Below are 13,369 nucleotides of genomic sequence, written 5' to 3'. Positions count from 1 at the left end.
GACTATAAATTTTAAATGTTCTTGTACAAAGAAAGAAAACACCATACCTCCCAACCACACACACATACACACACACACACACACACACACACACGAGTCTATAACAGAGTATTGAGGGGAAAAAAATGGGACCTATCATCTACCTTCTGAAATGAAGCTGATTCTCCAGTTGAAGAAAGGAGTGTGAGCAGAATTTGGGGGACACCATTCCCATCTTCACTTCCCTATCACCAGTGCAACCTACATTTCAGAACAGTGACAAAGCAAAGGTATCTGTATAATAGATACCTGCACACACACACCTGTTAGTTGTACCTCTATTGTCACTTCTTAATTCTTCCTGCTCTACTTTAAATATTTCTGTTTCTTCTGATTCAAGCACCTTGTCATCCTTGTCCATCATCAGGGATTAAATGAGCCCAGTTTCCACAGAACTCTGAGGACCTTAAATAAGCATTTGAAGTTGTAAGTCTGATGGACCACGAAGAAATGGCACATAATATGGTATTTTACATATCTTTACAACTAACTTACTGTTCTCATGTTAAGTGTTTTGTCAAGTCCTCTATGCACTTTGCTTAAAATGTGGTTAGAAGGTTTCTTTATGCTCTGTTAAAAATGATAATCAGAGAGAGAGAAAAAAAAAAATACAGTTTCATCAAAATCTCACCTCTTTATTGTCCTGGACCTTTCAATAGCAAGAACTGAGCTTGCTGGGCTGAAAATTGTTTTGGTGTACCTTCATAGGAGGATCTTTGACTTGGTAAGTGTTTGTGATGCATACTTTTCATGTTACACCAGGAGTGCCACTTAGCAACTCCACTAGACAGAGCAGTGGTTCAGCATGAGGTGGGGTGCCCCCTGATAGGCTTTTAAAAAGCCTGGATGCCAGCGCACATTCCAGTAAAAAGGAGACGGAGCAGTGCTTCTCCTGCAAGGGGCGAGCAAGCTGCTCCTTGTGCCACCTCCTTGCCCGCCGTGCTTTGTGAGAGCTTTCGAAGTAAATACTGGAGAGACATCGGGAGGAGGGTGTTTTAATTCCTCCCCAGAGTTTCCTGCCTTTGATGTACTGTTGCATCCTTTAAGCAAGTTGTGCAAAATGGCCGCAGGGTGGTTTGGCACTCCCTTTTAAAGCTCTCTGCCTGCCTGGGTTTATTTGTAAATATTGCATCTGTCCTTCTCAGTGTTTTAAGGCTAGCTAACCAACTTCTTCCTCTCGTCCTTCCAACTTCTACCCCCAGTAGAGGGGGTATTAAAAAATGATCTTTTTCTCTTAAAATTATTATAATAAATTGCCAGGTTGGGCAGGGATTAGAATTAGTGAAAACTGGACCTTAGAAATATAAAACCCTCACACATATCCAATTTTCAAAATAAGTGATTACGTAGTGGCAGTGGTGCTGGTGCTGGTGTGTGAAACAAAAGAGGCCACCAACACCAAAATGCTGTTTTGGGTAAAAGACTGCATGGATTTCAAAGTAATTTTCCCCACAGACTGTGATTCTGAGGAGCTGGGTTCCAATCACACTTTTGAGCTGTGTAACTTCAGGCAGATCTCAGCCTTCCTGGACTTCTGCTTCCCCAGTTGCAAAAGAAGAGAGTAACTCAGAGCTATTCTGTGAGTGTTTGCCTCAGGACTGGTATAAGTGCCTGACAAGCACCATTTCTCTTGTCCTCACAAAAACCACAAAGAGGGTAGTATTATATCCCCATTTTACAGATGCAGAAACTGAGGCCCAGAGAGGTTAAATGCATGTCCTAGATGACGCAGATGGTAAGTGGGAGGACTGGAGTGGGGATCTAACTCAGTTTAACTGCACATCCATTCTCCTGAGCACCATTTTGCTTTCTCAAATCAGGATCTGAAGAGAGAGACAGAGAGAGAGAGAGAGAGAGAGAGTGTGTGTGTATAGTAACTGATTCTCCATCACTCCATAGGCTTCATATAGACTTGAAAAATTTGTTCAAAAGTAAATGAATCCAGAAAGCTGAACTTTTACTCCAGAACAAATGCAAATCCTTCAGCCAGGACTTACAAGAGGGAGGCAGAGGGAAAGACTCTCAAATGGAAAGTTTCTCAACCCAAAGCTTCCCTGAGGGTTAGCTGTTCTCTGCTCTACAGTTTAGGGCTTGCATGTGCTTTTTCAGGAGTGGAAAAATACATAAGTTACAAGGAATTTAACAGACAGAGAGGCGCACAGAGGAATTTAAAGGGTGGGCTGGGGGTGAGGGGGTGGGCGGGAGCGAGCTAGGGGGAAACGTGTGCTTCCAAGCTAAGCCGCTGTAAATAAAAAGGCTTAAAGGCAGAGAAGTTGGCGCTCAACATGGGCCAGGAGCGTTGAGCCAGGAGCTGGTCCTGACTCCTCCCCTGCTCGGTTTATAAAGCACTTCTTGCATTGTTTTTAAGGTGAGAAATGGGAAAGAAAGAGCCGGCTCACGCTCGCTAGCTGCCTGCCTCTCTGGCTGTCTGCTTTTGCAGGGCTGCTGGGAGTTTTTAAGCTCTGTGAGAATCCTGGGAGTTGGTGATGTCAGACTCGTTGGGTCATTTGAAGGTTAGCAGCCCGGGAAGGGTTCACCGAAAGTTCACTCGCATATATTAGGCAATTCAATCTTTCATTCTGTGTGACAGAAGTAGTAGGAAGTGAGCTGTTCAGAGGCAGGAGGGTCTATTCTTTGCCAAAGGGGGGACCAGAATTCCCCCATGCGAGCTGTTTGAGCATTGGGATGCCGAGGACGCGAGCGAGCCCGGCAGGGTTTGTCTGGGCACCGTCGGGGTAGGATCCGGACTGCATTCGGAAGGCTTTTTGCAAGCATTTGTTTGGAAGAAGAACTTGGGATCTTTCTGGGAACCCCCCGCCCTGGCTGGATTGGCCGAGCAAGCCTGGAAAATGGTAAATGATCATTTGGATCAATTACAGGCTTTTAGCTGGCTTGTCTGTCATAATTCATGATTCGGGGCTGGGAAAAAGACCAACAGCCTACGTGCCAAAAAAGGGGCAGAGTTTGATGGAGTTGGGTGGACTTTTCTATGCCATTTGCCTCCACACCTAGAGGATAAGCACTTTTGCAGACATTTGGTGCAAGGGAGATCATGTTTGACTGTATGGATGTTCTGTCAGTGAGTCCTGGGCAAATCCTGGATTTCTACACTGCGAGTCCGTCTTCCTGCATGCTCCAGGAGAAAGCTCTCAAAGCATGCTTCAGTGGATTGACCCAAACCGAATGGCAGCATCGGCACACTGCTCAATGTAGGTTTATTTTTTCCCTTCTTCTACCAAGAAAAAAAAAAATTTGTCTCTCTTGCATGCAATAAAGACATTGGAAACAAACTGCATTGGTAGCAAGACAAAGGATTTAATGATTTAATGCTGAAAGGGTGTGATATGCTGGCTTGCATATTGATTCCCTCTGCTGAAAATTTCCTGCTAGATGTTTTCTTCCCAAACAACCCCTCCCCATTCCTTCTCCTGTTCTTACCAACCTTCCAAGTCTCTTGAAAACAATTTTTTAAATATGCATGGAGGGAGGGGGGAAAAGTCAAGGGTGACCACAGGACTTTGAAACATTCTTCAAGTAAGGCAATTTGACACATTGTGCAGTTTTTACTAAGATGTATGCGGAGGGGAATTTAACTTTGCTGTTCTTTGGATTAACTACTAGTTGTATATATCTCCCCCCACCCCCTTGTGTGTTTCAACAGTCCAAAGTAATTAAAATATGACATCTTCCTTGCAAGGAATTTAGCCTAATTAAGGTGGCTGCAGCTCCTCAAGTTCATAAACCACCAGTTAAAACTGCTGCCTCCAATGTTTTCCTTACTAAGGAAAGGCAATATTTCTTAGCATTGACCCTGCTGCCACCTTTCCGAGCCACTTTGTTGCTCTAAGAAGTTGCTGTTTTGCTAGAAAACTACTGGCAATGAACACCCCTTGGGCTGAGCCATCCATTATTTCCATATCTTGCAATTCATCCAGGAACCTGGACATCGGTGAAAGGAAAAGAAATATAAGTAAAGTAGCCCTGTTGTTGTTTTTTAATATTAACTGTTTGGTTATCTGATGCTGACATGGTGCCGAGGCAAGCATCTGGTCAACAGTAGCCTGGCACAGGTTTGAGAAATGACCAGAAGTCCCAGAAAATCCCACCTTCGGGTGGTTGTAGTAGGAGCCTGCAGGATGCATCACTGACCTGACAGTGATTTAGATAAATGGCTCAGCTATCTATCAAAATGTTTTTAGTACTTTATTTGACAATTCATTGGAGCATTAGCCTGAAAATGACATTTTAAATCTTTGTTTTCAAAGAGGTCAAAGTTTAACTGAAAGGAATTGAGTTTTCTTAATAACCTAGTGGCTTATCTAAGGAGGGAAGAAAAAGGCGAGAGGGGACACTGACAAGATTTAAATTGCCTTCTCTGAAACTTTTTCTAAAGAAGAAAGACATGCTTCTTGGGCCAGGAAATCAACAGGTCTGTAGCTGAAAAATCAATAACCATTTGATGCCAACAGTCTGGCTGCCTGACTTAATATTTCATAGAGCCATAACCAGGGCAAAATAAAGGATATGGTTTTGCAAGGCTTCTTAATCTTCAGATGCTCCCCCAAATACCTTTTCTTTCCTGCTGCCTGTTTTCTTTCAGAGAACTCTGTTACAAAATAATTTTCTAACCCTCTAACAGATCCTTTGACCTGAGCACTCTGTAGCAATTAAAACAGTGTGAACGGTGTCACTTGGGATACCAGGAAACTGGGGCTCTCTAAACTTTTTCTTGCTAGGAAATTGAGAGGAAAGTTCTAATGAAATGTATTTTTTAATGAAGAAAAAAAATGCTCAGGAAGTTGGCAGAAAGCTTTTAGACCTAAATAGAGCTTTTACCAAGACATTCTCCCTTTTGTAATTAACCCTCTAAACATGCCTATTAAGTTGTAAGAGTAAGGGGGGGAAGCTTTGTTTGTTCTTGAACAAGTTAAACAAGGGATTTGCCTTATCTGGGGAGAGCGAGTGGTGAATGTGTTATTCGCCTAGGGCCAGTCGATAAGCAAGAAGTGTTGATAACAGCAAAGTTCAGCTAATCAAAGCAACCTGCATTAGAAAGAGTAAATAAAGACATTTGACAAAGGGATTTTAGAAATTCCAGTGTCTTATTTTTATAAGCAGGACAATTACTGCTTAATGTGGTCAGTTTTACCATATCCCACTTTCAGGTTACAGGAATAAAATGTAAATATCGCTATACCCCTGCAGAGTGACTGTATCCTCAGCCAGTTGATGACTGGTCAGTTTAGTTGTTCAAATGATTATGTTCTTAACCATAAATTAAAATTCTAGCAGTTGTCTGCCAGGCAGTGTTTGGTTCAGGATAGCTCAGCTCATTTGGGCTTTTGAAATAGAAGCCTATCAGGACTACATTGATATAAGTAAGAACATAAAAAACCTTTTCCATTTTACTTAATGACTGTTTTGACGAGAAGCAGATCTGTTTGTGCTCTTAACACAGAGGAAACAGTGGGCAAGGAGGGGAAAATAGCACTAAATTCCAACCAAAACTGTTTTCTGCTTTGAGATCCTACTTTTTTTTTTTTTTTTTGGTAGTGTATGTTTGTGTTTGTAGTAATTACAGTAAAACCTTTGAACAGGCAAACAACTCCAGAAGCTTTCTTTGAAAGGTGTTAGAATCTGCTCTTTCTTTTCTTTTTTTTTAATTTTAAAGATAGAAAAATGATATGCCAACCAGCTGCACGTTTGAGCAGGGCCTGTGAATTGCTTGTTATAAAAATTCAGTGTCGGATTAGTGGGCCACTGAGGGAATGTGGTATAAATAATATGATTTAAGACTGCCCCTGGAAGGTATCCGAGTCACTAAGTTTCTAGTTAGATGCATGCTGAATTATCTTGTTTTTAGACGGTTCCACATATTTTCAGCATTAATTGCTCAGTGGGCATAGGATGAATCCTAATATTTGTGGTCCCAACATAGTTGCTTTCAGTGAAATCATGAGTGTGACAACTTCTTGGCTCCTTTCCCTGTCTTCTCCCTACTCAGTACATCAAAAGAAAAATTTTTTTTTGAAATAGTATTTTTCCTATTAATGAAGAAAAAGAATCTGCTTTAAAAATAAACAGTAGCAATGCCTGATATGGGGGAAGGGGGGGAGACGCCCTCTTCTCAAAGCCCTGGGACCTGAATTTTAAGTATTAAACAGTATCTAAATCCTCTCCTAGTGAGATATAAATTGGGGTCAAAGTGGCAAAATCAAAGATACCCTCTGAAAGAGAGACTAAATAAAGACTGACAGCCACCGTATGAATTGAATAGGGTTTTGAATAAATATTTCAGTGAAAAGGCTCAATTGTTTTTCTAAAGTAGGACATAATTTTCTGCTTCTCGGTCTCATGACAGTGGTAACTAATACCATCAGAAAGTAGAGATGAAAAGAAACTTTTGCTTAAATCTCAGAATGCAGGACTGCGTTGTTTGAACGCAAGCGGAAGATTTCTCTAGAAAATCAGAAATACTAAAATAGTGTCAATATCTAAATAACTTGATACTTTGGGTAGGGAAGTATTAATGTTCAACTTAGAAGGAAAAATGCAAGAATTTAAATTTTCTCACCAAAAAAAAAGGGTGGATTCCAAAATGTGGAAAAGACAGCAGGAGAGGTAAACATCTGTCTGTTCAAACATAAGCTATGGAACTAACGTGGAAGCTCCGGTTAGAATTTGATTCGCCAGCCCAGATGTAAAAAGCCCAATAGACCTTTTTTTTTTTTTTCCTAAATTGATAAATGATCAGAATGGTAGGCTCTGATAGGCTAGCTGACCTGAATTAGAAGTTTTCTTCTCATTTCTAGAAGCCTGACTCTGCCGATATATAACCAGCTAGTATTATCGTCGCCTTTTCTTTAACGTAAAGTTCTGGAGATCACACGCCTAGATTTTACCTTCAACATATACTAAGTCCCTGAGATGACTGAAAAGGAGAGATTCTTACTGTTTTCTCCTTTACACATTCCACAGATATCAATGGGAAATACATGATACATGTTAATATGCTTTAGGCTCTCAAGGAATTTATAATCTTTAAAATCAAAATTATTTTTAAAATAATTTAAAAGGCTGGAAATTTTTTAGTAGAAAGTCACTCTCTGGGAGGAAGGTGGAGATGTAAAACCAAAGTGCAACATATTAAACTCTTTTCAAGTCACATAGGACTTATTAAACAATAAAGACACTGTTCATTTTAAAACATCTTAAAAAGAATCTTCAGTAGAGTTTGTTACATGTAAGTACTAATAAATTTATCCTTAAATGACATTTTTATACTTTAAATGTTCTAATATAAATTCAGTTAACTATCAATTAAATAGATTATTTCGGAAATGGGAGTTTTTGATGAAGGTTAATCAGAAAAATCTTGGCTAAAAATCTTGCCAAAAGATATTAATGTAGAATCTTGCCTTTCAAATTACAGGGTAGTTATGGCAATCATACATCTCTGATTTTCTCAAATAACCCGGCTTTCAAATATACTGCTACAGTTCTCACATAAATCATTGAAATATGCCAGATATTTCAATATTACGACATCTCCTAGGCTGCCCCTTGAACCCAGGAGTGGCACAGAAAGTCTTTGTTTGGATTCTATGGTCAATATAACTAGAACACTCACAGCTTAATTTTTCCATTATGACTGAAGATCCCCTTGTGCTTCTGGGTCATTCTTTTGAACATGAATTCCTTTTGTGGCAAATGTAAATCTGCAGCTAGAGGGTATCCCTTGCAGAATGAAGTATTATGACTGTGTTCTGACTGTAGCATGTGCGCGGCCTCTGTGTGTGTAGGAGGGGTGTGTGTGTATAGAATTGTTACATTTAATGACTGAACAAATCAGTATCAGTTCTCAGAGAACTTAAAAAGTTTGAATTGGGGGTGATGGAAAGGGGAGTGCAGGGTGAACTCAGATTTCAGATTTATCAGTATCCTGTCTGTGAGTGGCTTGGCCTAAGTACTTGTTAAATAGGAGATGAGATAACCTGCCCCATCTGTAAGATCTAATAACACAGCCTCATGAGTCAAAATATTGCCGTGAATTCTCTTTTCCTTCCACTCTCCCTTACTTCATCATTAAGAAATATGATTCCTAGCCCGTTACCCCCAATCCCGTTAAAGGAATAAAAAATAAACTTGCTAACATTCTCTCTACCTAGGAAGCAGTAGGAGAGTTTATAGTTATTACGTTTTTTAAGTTTTCAGAGCTTCTTAGATGGAAATTCAAACAGGCAATGGAAATGCTGATTTGTTTTTTCTCTGGCCTTGCATGGTGGGGAGCAGAAAGGGTGGGGGGTGCATTCAGTAAGATAAGAGTCTTGGTCCCTTCTATGATAAGATGAGGATAACAGGAACTGACGTTAACCAGGCGACCCAGCCCAGCCCAACATTTCCTCTTTTCAGGGCACATGGATTCCAGGAGGTTCCAGGCCTCCCACAGCAGTTGATGAACCCAACCAGTTGCTAGGGTGGGGGTGGGGGCTAATTTTAGCAGGAGTGAGAGTAGGTAACAATGTTCTTCGTTCCCAAAAGGAGATTTCTCTAAACAGAGCAAATAGTAACTTGGGGGCAGGGAGTGATGTTAATAAAAGCAGATTCTGAGATTATCATTGCAGTTTAACATGGTCACACAATAGGTGTTTGTTTCCCAGCTGTCAAGTGTCTCCCCCCAATCCTCCAGTGTCTCATAAGACCTCTAGCCAACAGTCACCAAATATTATCACACATGCATCCTGCCAACTCTCCATGTAGAAAAGATGGGAGGGAATTCATATTGTCAGAGTTAATCCCTGGTACTCCTGTTTACTTTTCTGAGGCCCAGGTTCCCACCCCTATCCGCATCAGATGACAGGATGGTGCAGCCATTTCATCTGCCACCAGCCCTGAATCCACCTAGCAGGGTTTCTACCCCTTTCCCTTTTTTCTTAAACTAGGAATTCTTTTTCGTCTTTGTAATTATCTCTGTTTTGAGGTTTGGAGAAGGAGGTGTTAAGAAGAAAGGGTCCTGTTTTTCTTCAAATTCAGATTCTCCCTAGTCTACTCCTTTTTTAAAGATTTCTCTTTAAGTTTTAGTACTGAATAAGGAAGGAGTTGCTCTCCAATTTGACTCTTAGTGAAATGTTTGTCATTGTTATTGATCAGTTGCTATTTGCCACAGATTAAAATTTGACCAAATCAGAAAAAAAAAAATGAAAATATTGTGGTGAAAATAATTTAGATAAGACCAGATAAGAGGATTGCATCAAGATAGTGGGGAAAAAAGATTGGGATCACACTTATCTCAATTTTTCTCCAATTTCCAAGGAGACCTCATATAAAATATCGCTCTTATCAAAAATATTAAAGCTTTTAGTGCTACAGCACCTTTGTCTTGTCATCAAAGTCCATAATTATAAAAAGGCTGAGGATCTGAAGGCCATTTCAGCTTCAAAAGATTTTTTTAGGGTCTGGTCTATTGGAAAGCTTGGGGGTATAATTAACTAAAATGGAAATGGAGGCAAGCGAAATTTAGTTCCTGATGTTTTAATTTAGCTCAGTACTGCCATGTGTTATTGAAGAGAATTCTTAAAGGCAAACATAATTATTTCATTATGGCCCTCAGAATGCTTTCATTGGCTTTAATGACAAGAAGCTGTATAAAAAGGCATACATTTTAATTAGTCCTTCTTATATTTACATCAGATAAATAACAAATAATTGATGAAAAACAAGTCTTTGGAATGGATGATTTCAAATAGTGCGCTGGTTACAGTTTAATGATGAAACATTTCTCTGTTACTTTGCATTTTAATTATCCAGACATTACAGGAGAGGTGCTGTGGAGCTAAAACACCGTCGTTGCCATTTTATGACAAAAAAAATCACGATCGATGCCTATGAATCGGAAGCCGAAAAAGGTAGCTAGAAGCACATCTCAAAGAAGTCAATTGCCAGTACTATTAATTTTACTACGTTTGTTAGCATTTTGATCACTTTTATCTTTGTACGCTTCATCATCTTTTTGGATTAAGGCTGTCAGGGCATCACATGCGTTTTTTTATGGCCCCATTTTCTCTCTAGAATACCTTTCCTGCTCTCTTGCTACCTGTTTTGGAGGCAGGCCTGAAAGTGTTTTTCCAAAAGAATGCTGGAAATTCAGCGAGCCTTTCTCCACATTGTAGGTCTCCTTTTACCTTTGATTTTATATGAAAACCCATTTCACATGATTCATCCGTTTTGGTGTACAGAACACTAATTGTTATTATTGATTTTAAATTCCGTGACCATTACAAGGAACCCAGATGACTGGCAGATAAAGGGTAATAATCCATGGAGTTCTGGAACTGTTTCATGTTTGTCTGGACTACTTTATGTGATCAATATTAACTGCCCCATTGAAACTAACTGCTGTATCAAATAACAGTCAATCAAATGAATGTGCTTAGAGATTATTTATTGAAAGCTTTAATTGTTCACTGGGGCCCTGCTTATCAGAGGAAACAATAGGGATGAGAGATCAGATGAACAGGTTGGGATTTGCGGAGAATGTTGGAGGTTGCAGAGGAACCGGGAACCTCGCTGCTCTCAGGGCTAGGGTTTCCAGTAACCCAAGTTGGGCTGCAGTGGGCAGAGGTGTGGTCACTGCTGCCGAGGCTGTCCTCTCACTGTTGCCTCCAGAGCTGTCTAGTGAAGGTGTGGTGGTTTTCTTGCCCTCAGAGCAGAAGCTGTGAAAAGTTGTTGCTCCAACAGTGTTAGTCTCTTCACACTTCTACTCCCCTGCGTGCGTGACCAGCTGTGTTCCCCATCACTGCCTGATGAGCTGAGAGGATGGTTTGACACAGCATCCATTTCTACAGCTGTCAAATGGGAATAATGATGCTTACATCACAGGATTTGTGAAATGGTTAGAAATAATGTCAATTAAGATACAATTCTAGTCCCCAAAACATAGAGCAGTCACTGAATAGAGCTCCCGTTGTCTGAGTTCAGCATGACACCTGTTGCTTATGTGTCTTGGCTACAGTGAACAGTATTTTTTTTTTTAAAGATTTATTTATTGGGCCTCCCCGGTGGCGCAGCGGTTGAGCGCTGGGTTGCGAAGCTGCCCGCGGCCTCTGCGGCGCCGGTTCGATCCCCGGCTGCTCCCCGGCCACCGGAGGAGGGTCCCACATGGCGCGCAGACCTCTCCTGCCGCCCGCTGCTCCCCTCAGCAGTGTACTTCGGTCCTTCTGCCTGCTCTGCTCCCCGCTCTGGCTCTGGTGAATTCTCTCACCCTCCCGCGCTTCTGACTGTACCCAGTGCATGTATAAACAAAACAAACAAACAAACAAATAAATAAATAAAACATGCCTCTATTTAAAAAAAAAAAGATTTATTTATTTATACTAGTACTGGGTACAGTCAGAAGTGCAGGAGGGTGAGAGGATTCACCAGAACAGGGAACAGAACAGGCAGACCGATGAAATACACTACTGAGGGGAGCAGCGCCGGTGGCAGGAGAGGTCTACGCGCCATGTGGGACCCTCACTGGCGACCAGGAATTGAACCGGCGCTGCAGAGGTTGCGGGCAGCTTCGTAGTCCAGTGCTCAACCACCTGCGCCACCAGGGGAGGCCCAATAAGTTTAATGTTTTAACTAAAATATTTTTCCTTATATTTTGGTTCTGATAGAGGACTTGTTGTCAGATGTATAATAGTTTTTGTCTTTTTGATAATAGTGTTTTTTTTTTCTTTTGTTTTTGTGGGACCCTCGCTGGCAGCCAGGGATCGAACCGGCGCTGCTGAGGCTGCGGGTAGCTTCGCAGCCCAGCGCTCAACCACTGCACTACCAGGGGAGGCCCTACAGTGAACAGTATTTTTTTCAATTGGTGTCTCTTCCTCGGTGAAATGGTCCATCTGCGTATGGCTCTTAACCTGGGTAACAGTCCTTCCCAATTGTTACAGTTTGGATTGCAAACTGGTTCTGATTTAGCAGCATCCATTTACCAAAGGCCTAGATTTAGTGCAAAGATTGGCTTTTACAATGAGACTTGTCACCTTCACAGTTGTCACCAGAGACTTTACCCAAGATGCTGTCAGGAGCATGGGACATCTTTATTACTTACTGATGGATTAGATTGTGCATGTTCCATTCAACAAAGGGCTCTTGGGTGTCTGCCATGTTCCTGGCTTCCTGATCTGCTCTGTGGGGGACATCAAGATGAATTGCCATGTATGGGAGAAACTGGTAGACACTAGTCACTGTGATGTACCCCCTTCTGTCACAAACTCAAGAATCTCCTCAGGACTTTGTGCTGAGAACCAGGGAGGTACACAATAGGACAGACACAAGTTCTGCTGTGTGTAGGTGTCACAATCTCTAAAAGTCCTATACAGAGTGGAGTGTTAAACGTACCTTGAGCACTAGAATAAGTGCACACCTTCCAAGTGGGCTTCTTTGAAGACTCTTATAGGGACTTTTCTGGAGTGTTTGTTAAATGATGTTCTTTTGGGGTTGGGTCTGATTAAATTATATTTCTTCCAATCCGTTGTGATGTACTGCAGTGTAAAAAAACGATCCCAAAATGGAATGACCTAACAATTTATTATTTCATTATTCTGTGGAAGGAGTGGGCTCAGCTGGGCAGGTCTTCTGCTCCAAATCATGCCAGCTGAGGCTGCCTCACCATCCGGGGTTCAGTTGGGCTGAAGCCCAAGAAAGCTCACTTCTGCGGCAGGCAGTAAATGCTGGTAGTTGGCAGAGCCCAGCTGGGGTGGTGGGGAGCTTCCGCAGGTGGCTGTGCTTCTCCCAGCGAGCAGAGATATTCTGAGAGGGACTTTCTAAGAGAGAGGAGGCAGGAGCTCCTAGTCCTCTTAAAGGCTGGGTCCAGGGTGGCATGTAGTGACTTACAACTTACTCAGTAGGTTAATGAGACTCTGGGTCAACCCAAATGCAGTAAATTCTGACTCTCAATGAACAACGAATTTCTTTAGTCCACACTAACAATCATGCCATATATGCCATATAATAAGAAAAACTGTCTTCTGGCAATAGATGCTAAATTGAAGCATTAATGTGGACTCTTAGTTTTGTTGAAGGGTATCTTTTTTCTTTTTCTTTCTTTTTTTTTTTTTTTGGCTAGTTAAATAAGGTACAAAATTCTTCTCTAATGACAATGTACATGTTATTTAGTTAACCCATGTAAACAATCCTCCGAAGGTGGTATGATTCTCATCTTATACAAGAGGAATTGAGAGGGTGAGAAACATGACTGAAGTCACACAGCTAGTAAGTTGTAGAGCCAGTTTTAAGTCCCAGGAACATTTTGTCTCCATTTCTCATGGGCAGTTTACTCGGGGGTGTC

At 41.3% G+C, this 13,369-nt stretch overlaps 1 protein-coding gene across 4 annotated transcripts in view; it reads left to right on the top strand.

Moving 5' to 3' along the window:
* The window catches only part of RARB (retinoic acid receptor beta), a gene marked incomplete at both ends in the record, with an annotated part of 333,578 nt that overhangs the window by 186,198 nt on the left and 134,011 nt on the right, over window positions 1–13,369 (top strand). For 2 of the 4 annotated variants that reach the window (XM_084248148.1, XM_084248147.1), the window contains one exon: window positions 3,092–3,248. The exons of the other annotated variants lie outside the window; for them this stretch is intronic. In XM_084248148.1, the coding sequence (XP_084104274.1) occupies window positions 3,092–3,248 (157 nt within the window). Of the gene's footprint in view, window positions 1–3,091; window positions 3,249–13,369 lie in introns of those variants that run through there. 4 annotated transcript variants of the gene reach the window in all.

This window comes from Talpa europaea (assembly GCF_964194135.1).
Source record: "Talpa europaea genome assembly, chromosome: 11".
In the NCBI taxonomy this organism is placed as follows: domain Eukaryota; kingdom Metazoa; phylum Chordata; class Mammalia; order Eulipotyphla; family Talpidae; genus Talpa; species Talpa europaea.
Note: the sequence above shows the minus strand (reverse complement) of the source record. Positions and strands in the feature narration are given on the sequence as shown.